Raw genomic sequence first — 21,609 nt, forward strand, 5'->3', positions numbered from 1 at the left:
GGAACTAGAATTCTATTTTGATAGGGAAGTCTCATTCCCTCATCTGATTTTTGACATTCTCAGGGATATAGGGAACCAGCATGATAGTCAAATTTTGTACTTGTATGAGTACTTCACGAAAAGTGTAGATACAAGGAAGTCCTATGATTTAACCTATGTCAAGCATTGCAACCTCGAGTCTCACATTAGTTTTTTTCTGTATGCTCTTTTTGGCACTATTCAGGTTAAGTTTGTGCTCCTTGTTTTTATCCCATTTCCTGGAACCAAATACAAACATTAATCACAGTCCCATAACATTTTTCAATAAATGGCAGGTTCCCATAGCTTAAAGCTTTGGGGTATGCATTGATATTATAGCAAGAATATATATATCAAACTTGTATTACTGCAGAAAATAATATTGATTATATGTACCTTTAGTACAAGAAATGAGAAAAAGAAAAAGAATCGAATATTCTAATCAAAATAAAAGCAATAATAAATAAGGAGGAAAAAATCAGTTATTCAATGTGACCTCAAAAAACAGCATCCATTTGTCTATGGATTATTATCTCCAATGCATGTGATAGGATACAGTCATCAATCTCAACAGAAGATTCTCTCTTTACATGTGAGCAATGAATCCAAAAGTCCTTCTTTCCAACCTTTATAGATGTTGGAGTAGTTAACAATATTTGGAATGGTCCTTCCCACGAAGGCTGAGTTGTTCTAGTACGCTTGAAATTCTTAATATACACTTTGTCTCCTGGGTTCAGGTCATGAAGAGAAAAGTCTAGTGGTCCGGCTTGTACTGCAGCTCCGGATTCATAAAGTTCACGCAGTTTGTGCTTTAATTCCTGTATATAGGAAGCAATAGTAGTATCTCCCCCTAATAGTGAAGTATATGCAGGGGGAAAAGGTTTAGCCTGTATAGGCAGATGTCCAAAAAGCATCTCAAATAATGAGATGTGTAGGTCTCCTCTAGGCCTGCTTCTAAGATAAAATAGGGCCAGAGGGAGAATTTCAGGCCATTACTGGGGATGATATGGAACATGGAATTTGGGACTTATCCTCAAGCAAGAATATATCTGATTTAAGACAGCATCAGTAAAATGACTTCCTTTATCTGAATCAATATGTGCTGGCAGTCCAAATCGAGAAATAATTTCCTTTAAAAGTACCTTAGTAACAAAAGCTGCTGTGCCTCGGGTCACAGGAAATGCTTCCAGCCATCTGGTTAGTTGATCTACAATGACTAGACAAAATTTATAAAGTCCAGCCTTTGGCATTGTTATGAAATCTATCTGTAGATGTTCAAAAGATGTGTAAGCCAGAGGACGTCCCCCAAAGGCTTTTCCACGATATGCATGTTGGTTATATGCCTGGCAAATAGGGCAGGCTGAACATACTTTAGAGGCTATAGTAGTTATACCAGGGGCTATCCATACTCTCTTAACAGAGTCCATGATGCCCTGGGTACCAAAGTGACCATTATTATGAACAGATTGGCAAATTTGGTGATAGAAACATCTAGGGAGCAGGGGTTTTCCTTCAGATGACACCCACACTCCATTGATCTGTTTTGCTTTGAATTTTTTTTCCATTTTTCCACTTCCTTTTCATTATAGGAAAGTAATAAGTTTAAGTCCCACACCCCCTCCTTTAAGATTGCCTCTTAAAACTTAAAAAATTGCTTAGAACACTAAAAGCTTAAATGACTTTCCCAAGGTTATGCAGCCAGCATTTGTAGATGCATATAAGACCTTGAATTCAGGTCCTTTCCATTCAATCTGACCCTGTTTCTATTATGTCATATTTCCTATTTTTAGGAATATTATGCATCAAAATGAATTAATATTAAAGGAAGCAAGTTGTATTGTTTGTATTGAAGTTCCAAGTCATGTTCCTTATAAAACATTTCATTAAAAGGTGTACTCTCTGGCTACCATTTTCTCTTTGGCTCATGGTCATACTGTGTTCTAAGATAGGTCTAATTACGAAATCCTGTGAGAAAAGATAAGGGGTAGGGGAAGTTGGCAGTCTCCATTCCCATTGCTAGCTGTTCTTTTCTCAGAACTTTCAGACCCATCTTCCTAATAAACACCAGCTTGGAACAACATTTATTAAGCAGAGCATTGTGCTAGGTCCTGAGAACGGTATGAAGATAAATGACACAACCCCTGCCTTCGAGGCACTTATCATCTAAGTAGCAGAATACTTAAGCAACCATAATTCAGAATGATGTAACAAATGCAATGGAGAGGTGCAAACACTGCCATAGGAGAATGGAGGGAGAAGTCATGAATCTGCAGTGGCTAGTTTAACCAAGATAGTATTTACCTCCCTACTGTTTGTTTACTAGAAATGATCTTTTCCATCCTGGGTTAATGAATTCAGTTCCATGAATTCGACAAACATTTATTAATTACCTATCGTGCTAGTCTCTATGGTTATAAACACAGTAGTGAAATAGTCCCTACCCTCAAGAAACTTGCACTCTATTAGAGAGAAAGCACATATTCAAAAATAAATATATTAGGCAGCTAGGTGGTATAGCGGTCAGAGCACAGGACCTGGAATTGGAAAGCTTTGCCTTCCTCTATGGTGTCATACACTTCCTCATGATGTGATCCTTGGCAAATCACTTAATTTGTCTGACTCAGTATCTGCTTCTGTGAAGTGGGGAGAATAATAGCACTTCCCTCCTTCCCAGAGTGGTTGGGAGGATATAAGCCAATATCTGTAAAGCACTTTGAGAACCTGAAGGCATTATGTAAAGGCTAGATATTATTATTATGAAAACACCAAATTAATGCCTAAATCCCCTTTCTCTTATTGTCTCTCCTTTTTTCTCTCTGGCTTTACCTAGGTTTTGGCTCCTAACCAGTTCCTTATCACAGTCCCCCTTAAAGGACTGGTTGGGTATAAAAAACAACAGAACCGAAGGTGGCGGTATTATTCCTTGAGTGGCTCTCCCCAGGTCTCTCCAGTTCGGGATCCTGAAGATTTGTACCAATGGCTGGAAGTAAATCAGTTTTTGAAGTCTCTGCAGCAGTGGCATGAAATGGATGTGATTATGGAAGGAGACATCATACCAGCAAAGGTCCTTCAAGTGTTCCGGAATCTGGTGGATATCTCAATTAAGACCTGCAGCTGCTCTAGTGAGTCTAGGAGCTTACAAAAGAAATTTCATGGGATCTGATCTTAGAATTAGAGCTTGAAATAACCTTAGAGGTCATCTAATCCAAACCATTCATTTTATTGATGAGGAAACTGAGGCTAAGAGACTTTTAATTAATAAGGGGCATAGTAGAACATAGATTTTGGAATCAAGAGGTCTGAAGTCTTAGCAACTAGGTGGCTCAGTGGATTGAGAGCTAGCCTGGAGATGAGAGGTCCTAGGTTCAAATCATGCCTCATACACTTCCTAGGAAAACTATTTAACCCCCATGGCCCAACCCCACCCACTCTTCTGCCTTGGAACAAATATATGGTATTGATTCTAAGATGGAAAGAAAAGACAAATCAAACATCTCAAACAATTATAAACTGGATGACCTTGGGCAAGTCACATAATTACTCTTCATCCCAGCTTCCCATTTATAAATGTGGAAAATAATTACAAGGACCTCACAAGGTTTTGTGAGGATAAAATAAGATAATAAATTTAAAGTGTTTTGTCAATATTACACTCTGTAGAAATGTTAGCTATTGGTTATGGTTCAAGCTCAAATAATTTGTAATGAATCCAGAATTGGAACCTAGTTTCTCTCTGCATCCAAGTCTATTCTCTTTTCACTAAGTTCTCTTGCTCATAAAATGGTTACTTTATAGCTATAGATAATCTCAGTGTCTTATCCCTTAAATTTAAGTATCTGTGAAACAGTTCATCTTTCCCTCTAAGTAGGATAGAGTCTGTGCAAGACTTTAGAAACATGGCATATTATGGACAGTTAAGTGGCTCAGTAGATAGAGAGCCAGGTGTAGAGATAGGAGGTCCTGGGTTCAAATGTGGCCTCAGGCGCTTCCAAGATATGTGACCCTGGGCAAGTCTTAAACCACCACTGCCTAACCCCATGTTGGCAAACCTATGGCCTGAGTGCTGGAGGGGGCTGCTCTCCTCCTCCTCTCTATCTGAGGACATTTCTTACATGACCCACCCCTCTACCCAGCAGCCCAATGGGAGCTCTTCCTCCTTCCCTTGTCTGGGGTAAGGCTAAGGGGGCAGTGGTGGTCACGTGTGGCATGAGGATTGCAGTTTGGGCACTCAGCTTTTGAAAGGTTCACCATCACTGACTTAGCCCTTACTGCTCTTCTACCTTAGATTTGATATTTAGTATTGATTCCAAGATAGAAGGTAAGGATGTTTATTTAAAAAGAACAAAGAAAAATGAAACATAGCATGTTAGAGCTAAAAGGAATGAATGAATGAAAAAATACTTATTAATCCCTTGTTTTGTGCCAGTCACTATGTTTTGAGTGCTAAAGATATAAATAAGAAAAAACAAAAACAAAGACAATCCCTGCCCTTAAGGATTTTAATCAGGTAAGTCATCACATATTGAGAAATGGTTCTCAGGGGTGAGTCTGGGTCTGAGGAGTCATAAAGAGTTGATCTAAAAGGAAGTCAGTTGAGGAATCCTTCCCTGGAAGCAATGGTGTCATGGATTAATTACTATGCCCATAGCAAGGGGTAGAAAGTGGGTATGAATCAGGGATGCATAAGTGGGAGCTATATGGGGGGATGATCTGGGTAGGGATGGCTGGATGAGATTTGAAGATGAAACAAGGTCTGGTCTAGCATTTTGGGTCAGCTAGATATGATGGGCTAAGTGAGATTTTTTCTTTTCTTTCTTTTTTTTTTAAAAGTGAGATTTTTTTCCATTTTGTGGCTGAAACCCAGGGTGGGAGTTTCAGAGATTTCAAAGATGAGTGGATGAGTGTCCCCCAGGAGTCTGTGCATTGAATTCACGTTACAGATAAGGAATCCAACACTCAGATAAATAAGTTGCAGTTCTCCATAGGTTCATGCACTCTTCTGACTCCAAATCTGGTGCCCTTTCCATTATTCTACATTGCATCATGGATGACAACAAAAATCTATACATCTCTATATGTTTGTGTATATGTTTGCCCCTACATGCTTGTTTGTAATGTGTGTAGAATAAACAAAACCGTAAATCTCTGCCTAATTTTAAAGAGGATTGAAATGGTTAGGTGGCTTTTGTCAATAATACAGTACTGTGGGTCATTCATACCCAGTTAATTGTGTGATAAGGATAATGAATCTTTTGTACTACCTAGATTGATAAAGGAATGTTTCCTCTTTACACTATCTCTCTTTCATTCTTTGTGTAGTCATTGTCTTTGGGAGGTCTTGGTCTCTTATCTTACTTAAAGGAAGATAAGGACTAATCTATTAGAAAAGGAATTTTTCAGAGATTAGTATGTGAATAGAATGGCCTCCGAGCCAAATTTCAAGAGCTGTAACAAGATGGAATGGTGGAAGAGACTCAGAACCATGTTCTAGGAGGAACTAAGGATAGTTAGTGTAGAGAATAGATGTCCTGGGTTTGGAGGTAATGAAGGAGAATTGGGAAAACTGTTTTCCAATATCTGAGGCACTCTAATGGAGAATCCAGATTAGGTTTGTTTTTCAGGGCTTCTTAGGACAGAAGTATGATCAATGGGTCTATGAAAAACTAGGATGGACTTCCTTTATAGATAGTAAGTCCTCTGTCACCAGAAGTATTCAAGCAGAGGTTGGATCTCTAGGTTCTCTTTCAAATCTGTGACCAGAAGTCCAATGTGAAAAGACAAATCTCTAGTACTTTTACAACTTGGTTCATGAAAACTGAATCCTAAAAAAATAATTTGCCTTATCCTAGAGATTTGAATTAAGCTAACAGAGCTTCAGATATTCAGACATACCCAGAGAAATGTTTGGTTGTTTTTCAGTTGTGTCCAACTCTTTGTGATCCCATTTGAGATTTTCTTGGTGAAGATACCGAAGTGCTTTGCCATTGCCTTTTCCAGCTCATTTTACAGATGAGGAGATTAGGGTAAAGGGACTTGCCCAGGTTACACAGGTAGTAAGTATCTGACGCCATATTTGAATTCAGGAAGATGAATCTTTCGGACTCCAGGCCTGGCACTCTATCCAAGATGCTGCCTATCTCTCCTCAAACAGAAATTTCAGACCTTCAAACACAGACCTCATGCATATTAGGTTATTATACTTTCTCCATTGTTCTCAGGGAAGCTATCCTTCCAATTCAATAGCTTATTACTGTTCTTTAGCAAAGAACAAAAGTCCGATTATCCATACTAGAGCTTGGCCTTAATGCTGTTTAGATGAACCCACCAAGTAGAGAAACATTTGCCTATGTTCTGAGTAATCATCCATGGAATAAGTCTTCAGGAATTAATTCATCAGTTTACCTTGGTGAAAAGAGCATGGAATTTAGAGTTAGAAAGACCTAGGTTCAAGTCTCAATTAATTCTTGCTAGCCACTTGATCCTCAAAAGATTTCGTATCTCTAATCTTTCATGTGTTTGTAAACAGAGGTTGATAATCCCCCCCCCCACCCCTAAACCTTAGTTATCAATTTTAAGACAGAAGAGTGGCAAGGAGGAGGCAATTCAGGTTAAGTGACTTGCCCAGGGCCAAACAGCCAAGAGGTGTCTGAGATCAGATTTAAACCCAGACTTTCCCAATTCTAGACCTGACACTCTATCCACTGTTCGATCTAGCTGCACCTAAGAGTGACAGTACTAGAAAAACCTACCTTTCAAGTTTGTTGTGTAGTGATTATAAGTATTAAAGGATTTTAAAATGTGTACTTGCAGTAGAATTTTTAAATGTAAGAAGTGGAACTAGCTATTATTTTCATTTTTATTATTATCAGTTTTGAACCCTTCTTAGAAAATGTTCTGTGGATATAGCTTGTAAAAAAATTATGCCTGATGAATCAAGTGTACAGGGTAGTCTCCTTCTCCCTCAGTGTGGATATCCCTAAAGGCTCAATCCTGGACCCTTTCCTCTATCTTCTCTCCATTCTCTTCCTTAATGTTATCATCTCCATTGGATTTAATGGTCACTTCCATGCAAATAAATCTCCAATTTCTACATGTAGCTCTCTCTTTTGAACTACAAATTTTGAACTATGAACTGCCTGATGAACATCTCAAACAATATGTCCAAAAGAACTCATCATATTCCCTACCCAACCCTTTTCCAAACCCTGCATGTTGAGGAATTATTAAAGTAGTGGAAGCTGTTTAGTCTGGAGAAGAAATGGCCTTGGTTTTCTATTAAGGACAGCTCAATCCTTCTAGCCACCAGGTTTATGATGTGGGAGACATCCTTGGCTCTCCTCTCCCGCACAATATCCAATCAGTTAATAGATCATGCGCATTCTACCACCTTAACATTTCTTTGATCTGTTCCTTTGTCTCCACTCACATTCTACCATCATAGTTAAGGACTTTTCCCTCTCTGTATCTAGAGTATTGCAATAGAGTACTAAATGGTCTCTCTTCTAGTATCTCCTCTCTCTAATCCATTTTCTATAAAGATACCAACTTTCATGTCAGCAGCTTGCTTGAGAAACTGTTTACCATGACTTTTTTCTTTTTTTTCAAACCCTTATCTTCTGTCTTAGAATCAATACTAAGTATTGGTTTGGAAGCAGAAAAGCTGAAAACAGTAGGTAATGAGGATTAAGTGACTTGCCCAGGGTCACACAGGTAGGAAGTGCGTTAAGTCATATTCGAACTCAGGACCTCCCTTTCTAGACCTGACTGTCTATTTACAGAACCACCTAGCTGACACACACCCCACCCCATCACTTCTAAGATATAATACAAACTCTTGAAAACATTGCTGAAAACATTCCCCAGTCTCCTTCCTACCCAGCTTTCCAATTTTACTGCATTTTACTTCTGTTCTTCTATTATAGCTAAACTGATCTATTAGCTCTTTCCCCAATTTAACAGCCCATTTTCTATCTCCTTATATTCATGCAGGATGTTCCCTGTATCTTTAATGAGCTCCCTGGTACAGTGGGAAAGGCTCTGGTTTGAGATTGAGAAGACTCTGAGTTCAAATCCTGCCTTTGATATAGCTTACTTCGGTGACTTTTGGCAAGTCATGTGACCTTCCTGCACCTCAATTTCACCATTTATAAAGTAAAGCCAACAGGCAAAATAAATAGAAGTTATAAACTCACATTTATAAGCTTCCTAAGTATCAGTTATATATATGATCAGATAGTCTCTGATGTCTACTCTAGCTTCGTGGTCCTATGCTCCATCTTCATTTCTCCCTTTCAAAATTCATCTTCATTCTAAATTCAATACCAGTTGACACTCTTTATAGGGGGCCAATTCCCTTGTGAAGGCTTCCCTGATCCCACCAGTTGCTAGTTCTCTCTTCTTCAACTTACTTTGCATTATACTGTAGCAGTTTATAGAGTATACATACTCCCTTACCCCAGTAGAAATGTGAGCTCCTTGAGTTCTAGAACTGGTTTTTTTGGGGGGAAGTTAGGTGGCTCAGTGGATAAAAAACCAGGACAGAGATAGGAAGTCCTGGATTCAAATGTGTCCTCAGATACATCCTAGCTGTGTGACCCTGAGCAAGTCACTTAACTCCAATTGCCTAGTCCTTACACTCTTCTGCCTTGGAACCAATACATAGTAAGGGTTAAAAAAAAAAGGAACTGGCTTTTTGTCTTTGCATATCCAGTATCTAGCAATGGCTGATTTCTAGGAGGTATTTAATCAGTGTTTGCTTTTGAATTGAATTGGTCTGGGATTTGGCAAGAAGATGAAACAAAACCAGCAGAGAAAGAGTAAATGAAAGTCAGTTTGAGACCTTTGATTTGAGAAAGAGATGATCGAAGTTCCAAGGTTCCAAAATTGGAACTTCTCTTCCCACTCTCCACCCCTTAAAAAGTCACTGGCAAGCAAACCCCTAGGCTTTACTAAATGTTAAGAACGGGGGTGGGGGGATTGGGGGGGGGAGCAATCCTCTAGTCATCAGAATGGTGGAGGATTCTACCAGGGCTTCCCAGAGAATTACTGAAATTACTGAAACAGCCAGCTAGCCAACTGGCTTCTCTAATATATTTAGGTATGATCAGATTATAGGAATGGCATGTCATTATTTGTTGTTTTACCTTTATCAAGGAAGGTAAAGCACAGTAATATCCCTGATTCAAGAAAATGTCATCTTTATATGAATTTTTAAAAATATGTATCATCAGAAGAGAACAAAGCAGGATGTAGGAGATTGGGATCAGCTTATTTATGAGAATAATTTATTATGGAATCTATTATTCCACTTGGCTCTCAAATTGTTCTTCCTAAAGAAAAAGTCAAGCTGTCTCTTTACTCCACCCCACTCCCATTCTATCCACTCCAGTGGCTCCCAATTATCTCCAATTGTTTTTTGGCTTTTTAAGTCCTTCATAATCTGACCCCTTCCTCCTTCTCCAGTCTTCTCATACATTACTCTTCCCCTTCTGCTGCCCCTTGCCAGGATCTCTTGACATCCAGTGACACTGGCCCATTTTTTCTCATCTTGATTCCATGAATTCTTACTGGCTCTCCTCTCTGCCTTTTTCTTCCTCATTGCCACTTCCTGGTTTCTCTGGCTTTTTTCAAGTTTCATTTAAAATTTCAAATTCTTCAAGAAGCCATTCCTCATACTTTTTCATGCTAGGTCCTTCCCTCTGTTAATCATCTGCAATTTATCCTGTCCTTTGCTTGTTTGGATGTAGCTAGTAGCACATTGTATCTTTCAGTAGACTAAGTTTCTTGAAAGCAAGAACTGTTTGTTTTTGTTGTTTTGTTTTATTTCATTTTTGCCTTTCTTTCTAACACTAGAGCATGGCACATAGTAGGTATTTACTAATTCTTGTTGTTTTGACATGCTAGCCTCTGTGCTGGTGGCTTGGGATAGAAACACACACATTATATCCCTGTTCCTAAAGAGGATGATATTCTATCAGGAGACAACAGACAACATGTACATGAAATACGTACAAATGAATATATAAAGCAATTTGGAAGAAGAAGGCAACTAGTAGTTGGGGATGATCAAAAAGGTTTAATGTGGGATGTGATGCTTGAGTTGATCATTGAAAGAACTACAGATTCTAAAAGGCAGAGGTGAGGAAGGACTATTCCAGACCAGGAACAGCCTGTGCAAAGATGAGAGATGGAGATTTGGAGGGTCTGGAAAGGTTTGGAGTCAGATGAGTTGTGTTTCTATGTGACCTTGCACAAACTCCTTCATGCCTCCAGACCTTAGTGTCCTCTTATGCAAAATTAGAGGATTTAACTCTATATGGCCCCCCGAGTCGCTTCTAGATCTAAATTTTAATTATTATTGTTCTTCCACCTCTCTCATTAACTGGAAAATGAAGCAGCAATATCTCTAGTCATTCTTCCTTTCCTCCTATCAGGTCAGTTTTTCATTTTGCTATAATCAGGATAAATAAGGCAATGATTATAAATGTGATCAAGATATTATAGAGATGCTGAATTCTGTAATAAAATTTTTAACCCTTACCTGCCATCTTAGAATCAATGCCATGTATTGGTTCCAAGGCAGAAGAGTGGTAGGGGCTAGGCAATGGGGGTTAAGTGGCTTGCCCAGGGTCACACAGTTAGAAAATAGTTGAGGTCAGATTTGAATCTTTAGGTCTGGCTCTCAGATCACTGAGCCACATAGCCATCCCCTGTAATAATTACTTTTTAAAATCTTACTAGAGTCTGGGATATAGGACTAAACCTCAGTAGTCAGGAGGGTGAAAACATTTGAGACTGTTGCTACAGAATTAGGTCCAGTCTGAATGGCATCTTGCTCCTCCTTATTTACCAGTCCTCTTGCCCTATGGCCTCTTTATTATCTGGACACTGCTGTCTCCACTGTCTTTAGGGCTCTTAAGGTGGCCAGGGGGAACTATAGCATCAATGGAGCTGGCAATGGTAGACTCTCAAGATGCTGCTTAATAGCTAACAGGTATATTTTTATTGCTTTAAAGCTAACAAAATACTTCACATATATGATCTCATTTGATCCTCACAACAACTCTTTATTATAGATGCTTTTATACTAATTTTACAGGTGAGGAAAATGAGGCATGAGGTGATTAAATGGTTTGTCCAGGGTCACACAGCTCATAAGTATCTGAGGTGAGATTCAAATTTGAGTCTTCCTGATTCTAAGTCCAATACTCTATCCACTGTGCCATCTCAGTGCTCAGCCTCAGAGGGAAGAGCAAGGAACAATGAGTGGAAGTAATAGGAAGACAGATTTACAGTTCAATGTGTAAAGGAAAATTCCCAATAATAAAAAGAGTCATCCAGTAGTGGAATGGGCTGTCTCTGAGTGATAGATGAGGGAATGGGTTTCCTTTCACTCAATATATTTAGACAAGGGATGAATGGTTGAGGAGGGAATTCCTGTTCAGTTAAGAAGAGCCTCTTGGACTCTTTTCAGTTCTTAATTTTTTTTCCTTTTTTTAAAAATAAATTTGAATATTTCAATATAAAACAAAGAACAGGAAAGGAAACCATATGTGCAATTAAAAACTTCTATTATATTCAGTTTTGCATGACTACAATAGTTAACATGAAAGTTCCAGCACTGTCCTGTTTATAACTTTGTCCTTTTCTGAACTATCTTCTGCTCTTGTTTGTGGATTTTTGAGTATTTTATTATTTTCTTTTCCCTCAAGTCCTTCTCTCATTTTGCTTCCCCTCCATTGAAGAGCTTTCTTCTTATAAATAACATATGTCAAGTAATATCTGAAAATGTCTCATTCCGCATTTCTTCACCCTGTTTGCCTTAGTTTCTTTATCTGTCAAATGAGCTCAGAAATGCCAAATCACTCCAGCATCTTTGTGAAGAAAATACCAAATAGGATCACCAAGAGTCGGGCATGCCTGAACAACAAAAAAGTTTTATAAAGCATTTTCCTCACAACAACCCTGGGAGATAGTACAAATATTAATGTTATCATTATGAGGAAACTGAGACTCTGAGAAGAAGAAATCGAACATGAGTAACCAAACTAAGCATGAGAGTGGGCTCTTGAGGGCAGATCTTCAACTCCAGTTCCTTGAAGTGAAACACTTTAACTTAAAACAGAGTACCTCTCAAGCAAAAATTCTTAACATTTTTAATCCCATGGACTCCTTTGGCTGTCTGGGGAAATTATAAACTCCACTTCTCAGAATACCATTTTTAAATACATACAATAGAATACACAGAATTAAAAAGGGAACATTTATATTGAAGTACAGTTATCTATCTATGTCTATCCATTCATCAATCATCCATCCATTTGTCTATCTAATCATCTATCTATCTTTCTATCCATCTATCTATCTGTCTGTCTGTCTGTCTGTCTGTCTATCTATCTATCTCTCTAAAATCCCTTACCTTCTGTCTTAGTATCAGTTCTAAGACAGAGTTGTAGCAGAGATTAGGCAATCAGGGTTAAAGACTTACCCAGGGTTACCCAGATAGGAAGTCTCTGAGAGGCCACATATGTACCCCAGATCCACCTGACTCCAGGACTGGTGTTTTATCACTGTGCTGTCTAGTTTCCCTGTGAAAATATATTTTTAAGAATAGCAAAACAAGTTTGTGGACCACAGGCTTGCAAAAGCAAAGCTCTTTGGGTAAGGCTTGGGCAATATTTACTTGGCTTCTCAACTTATCTTGTCCTTTGTGTCCCACCCCTTTATACCTTTCCCTGTTATGAACATGGTAAAAATAGCTCCTTAGGAATATTGGTGCCACTTACATTTGGTAAGTGACCTTAAGCAAGGTTCTCTCTTTAACCAATTGCTCTGGGTTTTCCCAACAGGAAAAGCCAACCTACTAGAGTCTTATGGTTCCACAGTTCGACTAGAGATAGAGACATCAGTATGTCAGGTGGAAGTAGAATTGGTTCCTGTGGTAGAGATCTTCAACCAATGGTGTGACAAGGCTCGGTGGCCTCGATGTTTGAAGCGGTGGCCTTCTCGGGAGAAAGCAGAATGTGTTAAGGTATCAGGGGCTTATAAACACTGAGTGATGATTGAAGCATTTTTTTCACTTTGTTTTTCCCCTCATAGCATGGCTAATGGGGGGAAATGTTTTGCATGATTTCATATGAGTAATAGGTATCATTTCTTGCTGTATAGTTGGAAAATCTTGAACCCCAGGACTACATTCCCCAGAATTCCTTTTACTATTTCCCAGCATCCCTTTCCCTGTGTCTTCTCATTTGCATGGTTATGAGATTGGTTATAAGTTTAGTGTAACTCTTCCCTTTTTCCTCTTTTTCCTGGAGATCACGGCTTAAATTAGTTAGCTCCCTTTTAACTCTATTTTTTTTATTTTAATAAATCTTATAAATATAATACTTGAGTTATTGTATATTAGTTTTAATATACAATATTATATTGTATTGGGGAGATTGGGGAGAAGATGGAGAGAGGTAGAGAATTTGGAACTGAAAATAAAAAAATAAAATAACTATTAAAAAAAGTAGGAGCACTAGAGTGGGAAGGGGCCTCTGTAGAGTCCCCTGGAAAGAGGCCAACTGATCATCTGAGGGTCTGAGTTTTGATTCACCATGTGAAGATGTACCAGCGGACTGAAAGCATGTATTCAGAAGAAAAGGATCAATATCCTGTGAACCTCAGGTCCCTCTTATTAGTTTCCCTTCTAGGAAGGAGCATTTTGGGTGACCTTTTAACATAGAAGAGTCAGTGTGGCATAATGGTTAAAGAACTGGCCTTGGAGCCAGGAAAAAGATTGAAGTTCTTGCCATGATACAGATTTGCTGTGTGATGTTGGGTAGATCACTTAGCCTCTCAGTGAGTGATCCAGGCCACTTTCTGAGACTATAAATGACAGAGAAGGTGCCTCTACCTGCATTGGTAAAGGGAGTTTCCTTATCCAAGAGTTTCCTATATCAATGAAATCACAAGTCTAATCTCTGTTCCTAGCTCTTCAGTATCCTGAGGTTCATATTCCTTACAGTTAGGTCACTTAGACAAACCAGGTAATTTCCTCTTAGTTCTCCCCTCCCATCCTGATATATCCTTATCACACCAAAAAGGGGTTTTTTACCCAGCTGATTGCATTCTTCTTATTTCTCCCATCTTGAAGTCAATTGGGTTTAGCCTGATGGCTTGCTCCAGGTTCCACTGGCAATTGAACTTCTCTCAAGCTGAGTATATGCTGATGGAAGGGATAGATGAGGATGGTGGTTGCCGAAAGATATGTTTCCAGGTCCTGAGGCAGATGAAAGAGGATGTTTGGTGTCCCGGAAACAGACCTATCATCACATCTCAGCATCTTAAGGTATGCACACCAGATGAGAGTTTTGGAGAAGTCATAGAGAGTAATGGCGGAACACTCTTTTATCCAATAGAGTCGTTGGGCTTACCTTTAACTTTAACTAAGGTTCAGAAATGCTCTAAATTGTTCCCCATGAAGACCAGACATCATTTAAGAATTAACAGCTTGGTACAGTAGATAAAATGCTAGGCTTGGAATCAGAAAGACCTAGGTTCAAAGACTTATCTCAGACACTAGCCTCTTAACCTCAATTTCTTTATCTGTGAAATGAAGTTGGTAGGACTAGATGGCCTTTCAGATGAGCTTTAAATTTATGAGACTGTAGAAATTACACAGAAAACCTATGGTAGGTTAATGAATTTTTAAAAGAGGGTAAAAAAGTGAAGTAAACAGAAAGACATTGTACACAGTGACAGCAATATTTCTTGATGAACAACTGTGAATGACCTGGTTATTCTCAGCAATATAGTGATACATGACAATCCCAGAGACTCATGTTGAAAAATGTCATCTGCCCTTGGAGAAAGAACTGGAGTCTAAATGCAGACTGAAGCATACTATATTTCATTTTCTTTCTTTCCTTCCTTCCTTCCTCCCCCCCTTCCTATAACCCTCTCTCCCTCCCTCTACCTCTCTCTCTCTAACCCACCCTTCTCTCTTACCTTTTATGACTACTCTGTGCAAACTTTGTATTTACTTGAACTCATGGTAAATCTCTAGTAGAATGTAATCTCTAGGTTCTCCAGTAGAATGTAAGGTCCTGGGTTCAAATTCGACCTCAGATGTTTCCGAATTGTGTGCCCTGGACTAATCACAACCCCCATTGTTTAACCATTACTGTTCTTCTGTCTTGGAACTCATACTTAGTATCAGCTCTAAGACAGAAGATGAGGGTTTAAAAAAATAAAATATTTGTTCAGCAAATTCATGAATATGTCCACTATGGCCTCTGTACCTCCTTTCTTCAGAACTTTCAAAACATGCATTTTCAGCTCAACAATTTGCTTAATAAGCATGTTTGATCCCTTCTCCTTTTTACAGATGGTTCTGTTTTGGACTTGTGAGAAGTACCCACATGCCAAAGACTGGAAAATTTTCACAGTATCCTTTCTGCGCCTGGTCCGTAAGCTGCACAAGTGTGTGTCCCAGCACTTCTTGAAACACTATTTTGTTGATGGAAACAACATGTTTCAGTATGTCAGCATAAATGACTTGGATGCCATAGCCCAAAAGCTGACCCTTTTTCTAGAGAATCCAGTACTCTGCTGGACCTGAGTGCTGGGAAGGGTCTCCAAGGCTTCCAGGGGTCAATTCCTCTTGACCTTGCCTGACTTTTCCTTTGAGATTCACTCAAGTGGATGTTAGGACTCTGACCACTTCGCCTCCGTCCTGACATCAGAAGAAACATAAACCAAGAGCATTTAAAACTGGATCCTACAAAGTCCCACCCATTTACCTTACCTGGTTTGGATCAAATATTTCATTTCTAAACTACCTCACTTGGGAGCTGAGCCTGGACAAGCCAAAGATTGTGAACTTTTAAATAATTCTGTGTTTATTTGCCCCTACTCAGACTCGTCACTGCCTAATAGAGAGGGGAGAATGGAGCTTGTAGACTTGAATCATGGTAATATGATGTATTTCCATTTCACTGACTAGAGATGTGCCATTTATTTGTCCATTCCTACTTCTATCCATGCTTACTTCTCCAGGATATTGTGAAGCTACTGATGCCCTTTCAGTAGAAAGACCCTTGAATAGCCCAAAGTGTTATTAGAAACAGACTTCTGCACCTAGGATGAAGAGTTTACCTATATCATCGATGAAAAGAATAGGTCTAATAGCTACCTGTGTTAATATTTCACTAGCTGTTCTTAGTACTTTCCTAATCTCTTTTTCATCTGAGTCCCTTCCTTTAGCTTCTTCCATAGGAAGAAAGAGAATTATATCAATGGCCTGCAAATATATGAGAGATCAATGCTATGAGTGGGTGTGGGAACTGGCTGCTATTACTCATGCCCATTCCCTCTGATGTGATGTGTAGATCATGTCAATTCTTATTCATGAACTGCATGCACAGATACCATCTCCTGTCTTATGGAGACCACTGCTCAGAGCTGATTTGGAAGACATGGTACCAGGCAAAGAGCATTAACTAAATCCAAAAGAGTGGAGATCAAATCACATGTGGGATCCTTGGAAACTCATCTAAACTCCATGGACTTCAGTGCCTGCCTCTGTAAATTGAGTAGTTTGGAATAGATGAGCTCTCAGTCCCTTCCAGATCTTGACCTATAATTCTATGATTTCATGTGCTAGTTAATTGTAAATGTTTCTTGATGCTTGGCTAAAGGCCAAAGAGCAGCTCTGATTTTAAATATCATTAAAATCAGCAGGAAACCAAGTATCCTAAGACTACAGTGATTGTGCAGGAATTCCAAAATTTTGAGTCAAAAGCAATGACTTCTAATCCCTTCTCCAATCATGGATTCCATCTCCATATCTCCAATGAATCATTGAATATCTTCTTAAAAACTCTAAATTCAAAGGAACTCATTACTTCTGAAGTGACCCATTCCAATTTTGAACATCACTAAACATGAGGAAGTTTATTCTCTATCTTAATTGAAACCGATCTCCTTGTAATATCCATACAATGCTTACAGTTCATTTTTGCAACTGGCTCCATGTGGCTGGGAAGCTGGATCACCTCTACCTGCTGAGAGGCCCTTTGCTAAGGACTAAAGTTATGCTGACCCAATGAGATCCAAAGATTTTCTCACAATTACACATGTCAAGCAACCTATATGTCCTATCTGAAAGTTGACCCCATATTGGCCAATCAGGTGACTTCTTCTATATTCCTTTGATTGTTAACAAAAATGAGAGTGGAGTGGGATATCTCTTTTTCTGATTCCAGGGAATAGTACCTATTTGCTCTCCCTACCTTCCCAAGTTGGTGTATGGGGTGCTCAGGGAGGTGTAGTATCTCTGGTATGGAGGGCTTGTCGTGCCCTCCTAGGGAAGTTCTCCAGCCTCTAACCCCCACCTGACACCCAGCTTTCACTTGTGGCTCCCAGTAGCTGCTAGCATGTGGCAGTGGCCACACCCCAGGCAACGGCTTCGACAGGCTGGCTAAACCTTGTGAGGGTAGCCATCGGGTCGTCGTCGACCCCTGGTGAACCAGGGCTTTGCTCACCCAGCATGTGAAGACTGCTTCTGCGGAACAGATGGAAGAAACCAATAAGAAGGTTCAACGGCTGAGAGGGCGATGCAGCAAAGCACTGTGAAGTGCTTAGGGTGTGTTGGAGCACAAAGGACAACACGGCCATCCAATGCAGCTGAGGAAGTCTCCAGGTGTAACGACTTTTTGTGCCAATGGACCCAGGCTTCCAATGCCGAGAGAGTGGGACTGTCTCTGTGCATCGACTTTTCCACTTAAATCTCTTTCACGCACAAGTATCTTTGTGCACACTCATCTATCATAGATGAAAATGCACAAAGACAATCGTCATCCTCGGTTACCGAGAAACTATGACTACTACTACCTTCCCAAGTTGGGAAGTCCCTAATCTTTCCTCCAATTAACGATCAATTTACCTAATTTTGTGTCCTGTTTGTTTTCTTTCAATTAATTGGTGTTTTTTGATTAATCATTTTTATTTTTTAATGATTTGAAATTTTTATTTAATTAATTAATTTAGAATATTTTTCCATGATTACATGATTCATATTCTTTCCCTCTCCTCCCCCCTTCCCCCATAGCCAATGAGCAATTCCACTGGGTTTTACATGTGTTGATTAATCATTTTTAAAGCTTAAAAATCTGTCTCTCCCTATATTAGGAGACCAGTGTCAAACTGAGGAAGGACTGGTCCCAATTTGCTATGCAGCTGGCATGCATTGCTTAATGAATTGATATGCTCAGAAGTTCAAACCTTTGTTTCCTTAGCCATTTCATCTTTCACCAATCACAATAAATCTAATCCTTCTTCCACATTAAAATCCTATTGTGTTTAAAGTCTGTGAAAATTTATAAATCTTAAACATTTGAAAAATGCTATCATTTTCCCTCCCTCTGCCTTCTCTACTTTAGGCTAAATCTCTGTTCCCTCTTATCACTACAACCAACAAAATATTCAATGAGTGCCTGTTTTGTACACAATATTATGCTTAACATTCAAATGGATACAAAGAAATATAAACTGGGCTTTGATGGCAAGGAGTTCATAATTCAATTCTGGAAATAAGATATATATATACATATATATATATATGTATATGAAAATATAACTGGAAACACAATGCAATACATGGTAAGTACCAATGAATAGAGAACAGAGGAAGGCAACATCACTCTATCGAGCTATTGAGGTCAGGGAAGCCTTCTTAGAAGAGGAGAGATTGGGGCTAGATTTTGAAGAATGGGTGGGATTTGTATCGTAGGAGAAGGGGTTCTGATAAGGGGAGGAAACATAAGCAAAGACTTGGAGTGGCAAGATGAAAGATCTTTTCAAGCTATTGTGTGTAGACAAATTTGATGTCCCGACATTTGGTCATGCCCAACTCTTCATGACCCTGTGGACCATATCACTCCAATAATGCCTTGAAGTTCTTGTATAATTGAAAATCAGTTACCCTAAAAAAAAGAACTACATTTCCTGGAAGCCCACTGACTGCCTATCATTAAGTACTTCCTATAGACAGAGGATATAATTCAAGGATGGAGAGTCCTGTCTCTTCTTGGGCTTGCAGCCAGTGGTGATGGTGGTGATTAGGGATTTTAAAAATGGCTAACCAGCCATGGGCATGTGATTTTTATTTTGTACCCTCTTTATTCTTTGATTTCTAATGATCTTCAATAAACTTCCTTAAAATATAATATTTCTATTATTAGAGATTAAATTTTTACAATTGGCGAACAAAAGGGATGAAAAACTTTCCATTTTTTCTAAGATAGCCTAAATAACTTTTTTAAGCCACATTTCTCCTGCCAAGGCTTTTTGTCCACTGCACCCACCCTCAAAAACTCCAACTCTCTTTGGAGCTGCTTCATTTTTCTTTTTCTGCTTTTTGCCCGGTTGCTTGCTCTCCCTACTGGCCAGGCTATTTTTAGCCAGGGGACTCTTGGTGAAGAAGAGATAAACCACTTGTCTTGCCCAACTTCTTGAGTCCTCATTCCTCATTCATCCTTCATTTCTCATTCCTTGCTGCTGACTCTGGTGTTGCTGATACTGCTTCCTCCAGCCCCTGACCCCAATCACTCATTGGGCCCCCAGAAACTCTGCTCCTGATCTCTGGCCTCTGACCCAGATCACTCATCCAACCCCAGGCTCAGTCCTAGGACCCAGGCTGCTGGTAGCTGCCACTGTATCTTTAGAATTACAAACCAACTGGTAAAAACTGGGGTGTGCTTTCCTTAGGCAACAATTAGCCTTCACGTGGCAGGGGACCTCAGGGTGTGTGTGTGGCGGGGAGGGATGAAGAGAAGGAAGAGACTCTTCCAGACAGGAAGTTGATTACAAGCATGCCGCGTTCTATAAAAGAGCAGTTCATTGCCTGTTTCAAACAGCTTCTACCATTCATGAGTGCACTGATCCTTTCATTTATTTTGCCTGATATTCAGGGGAGAAATTCATTTGGGCCTGCCCAATTTGAGATTCCTAAAGCCCATATTCTCCCTTGCTATTAGATATCCCACAGTGCTGACAATAGGGATATGAGTTTTAGAAAAAGGAATTTTAAAGGGTCTGGAGGTGAAATTTTAAGCCTTGTCAGACTCCATTTTTTAAATGAAAGTCTTTGCATTTCATTGTATTTTGCTGATTGTTTTGTTTAAGATTTAATTTTGTTGTTTTAAGTTCATATATAAATGTATTCAATACTATTCTGTTACATTGAATCATTTTAATGTACTGGATTTTAACTAATGTTATATTCTGTTACCTTTTCCCTATAACTATACTGAACAAATATTGAATAAGCCCATAAAAAAACAGCCTTTTTTTTTCTATTTTGACTTTGTAAATTGTCACATAGATGATGATGGATGGATTTCAACAAAACTGGTTAAATTGTGTGCAACCTTTGGAGAATTTAAATGATAATTCTAAAGGGTCATCAGAAATAATTTTAGCAACTAGTAGTTTCTGAATGGATGATTTTTAAAAATACTTATATATATTTTAAAGAATTCTGTATTAAAGGTAGAGAAACAAAGAAATATTCCTAACAAGGTATTTCTATGAAGCAGGAAGCCAAAAAGAGCTCCTGAAAAACTCTTCAGTTTAATTTACTTCCACCAGAGCAATCTAGATTTCTTGGTGATGTTCTAGACCCAAATAACTTTTACTTTGAATAAAAATATATTTGCCAAGGTTGGAAGATTTGCTATGTCTGTAAAACTTGTGATAAATATCTATCAGTTCATGGGTTTCTTTTGGGGGGGTGGCATACAACAACTTATGTGAGATATGATAGTGGATTTGTATGCTATTGTAATTAACTGGGCTATTGTGAATTTGGGGGACTTTGGTACTTCTTTGAATGTGCATTATCTACTGTATCATTGTTTTATTCTGAAAATCATTTGTACTGACACAGTGGTTAAGTTAAAAATGAAATGGATCTCAGTTTTGGTGAGAAACCTTTGTATTTTACCTTCCCTTAGCTGACACAGTGTGTCAATGGGTATGAGCTATATTTTTTTATTTTTGAAACTTTCATTATTGTTTTTCCTAGCATGTGCAATATAGTATCTGAGTTTTATTTTTTCTCTCCTTTTTGTATTTGAAGCATGTCAACAATATTGATAAGATTTTTCTTTATTTTTTTATTTAGCAGTAATATAAGTTAAAAAATACTTTTGTTCTCATATTAATGCATACCCCAAAAGTTTTAGACTATAAAAATTATGCCATTGATTGTTTAAAAAAAATTACAGGACTTTGCTTAATGATGTTGTCTAATTCCAGGAGAAGGGAATTAAAAAAAGAGCCATTTCTCAGTGCCAAAAAAGCACAAAGCTAAACTGCATAGTGCAGATTGAGCATAAGGTCAAAGAAACAAACTAATCCCAATGGGACTGATAAAATTTTGAGCCAAGACAAGAGGACTTGAACTTGTTTGGGGTTTGAGGTTGTGGCTGTTTTGACATATGTCAAAGGCAGGTCTTCCTTGCCCCACATTCTACCAAGTATCTCAAATTTGGCTCCTACGTGACTCCTATAATCTAGTCCCTATTCTGTCTTTCATTGTGT

The 21,609-nt window shown here is 38.7% G+C and overlaps 1 protein-coding gene across 1 annotated transcript in view; it reads left to right on the plus strand.

Moving 5' to 3' along the window:
• MAB21L3 (mab-21 like 3) overlaps window positions 1-21,107 on the plus strand; it is a 44,973-nt gene extending 23,866 nt beyond the window's left edge. The window contains exons 3-6 of the mRNA XM_007485252.3: window positions 2,849-3,140; window positions 12,867-13,048; window positions 14,159-14,353; window positions 15,392-21,107. Of these exons, the coding sequence (XP_007485314.1) occupies window positions 2,849-3,140; window positions 12,867-13,048; window positions 14,159-14,353; window positions 15,392-15,625 (903 nt within the window). The 3' untranslated portion in view covers window positions 15,626-21,107. The remainder of the gene's footprint in view (window positions 1-2,848; window positions 3,141-12,866; window positions 13,049-14,158; window positions 14,354-15,391) is intronic.
• Window positions 21,108-21,609: the final 502 nt, after the last annotated feature.

The sequence above is a fragment of the Monodelphis domestica genome, chromosome 2 (assembly GCF_027887165.1).
Source record: "Monodelphis domestica isolate mMonDom1 chromosome 2, mMonDom1.pri, whole genome shotgun sequence".
In the NCBI taxonomy this organism is placed as follows: Eukaryota; Metazoa; Chordata; class Mammalia; order Didelphimorphia; family Didelphidae; genus Monodelphis; species Monodelphis domestica.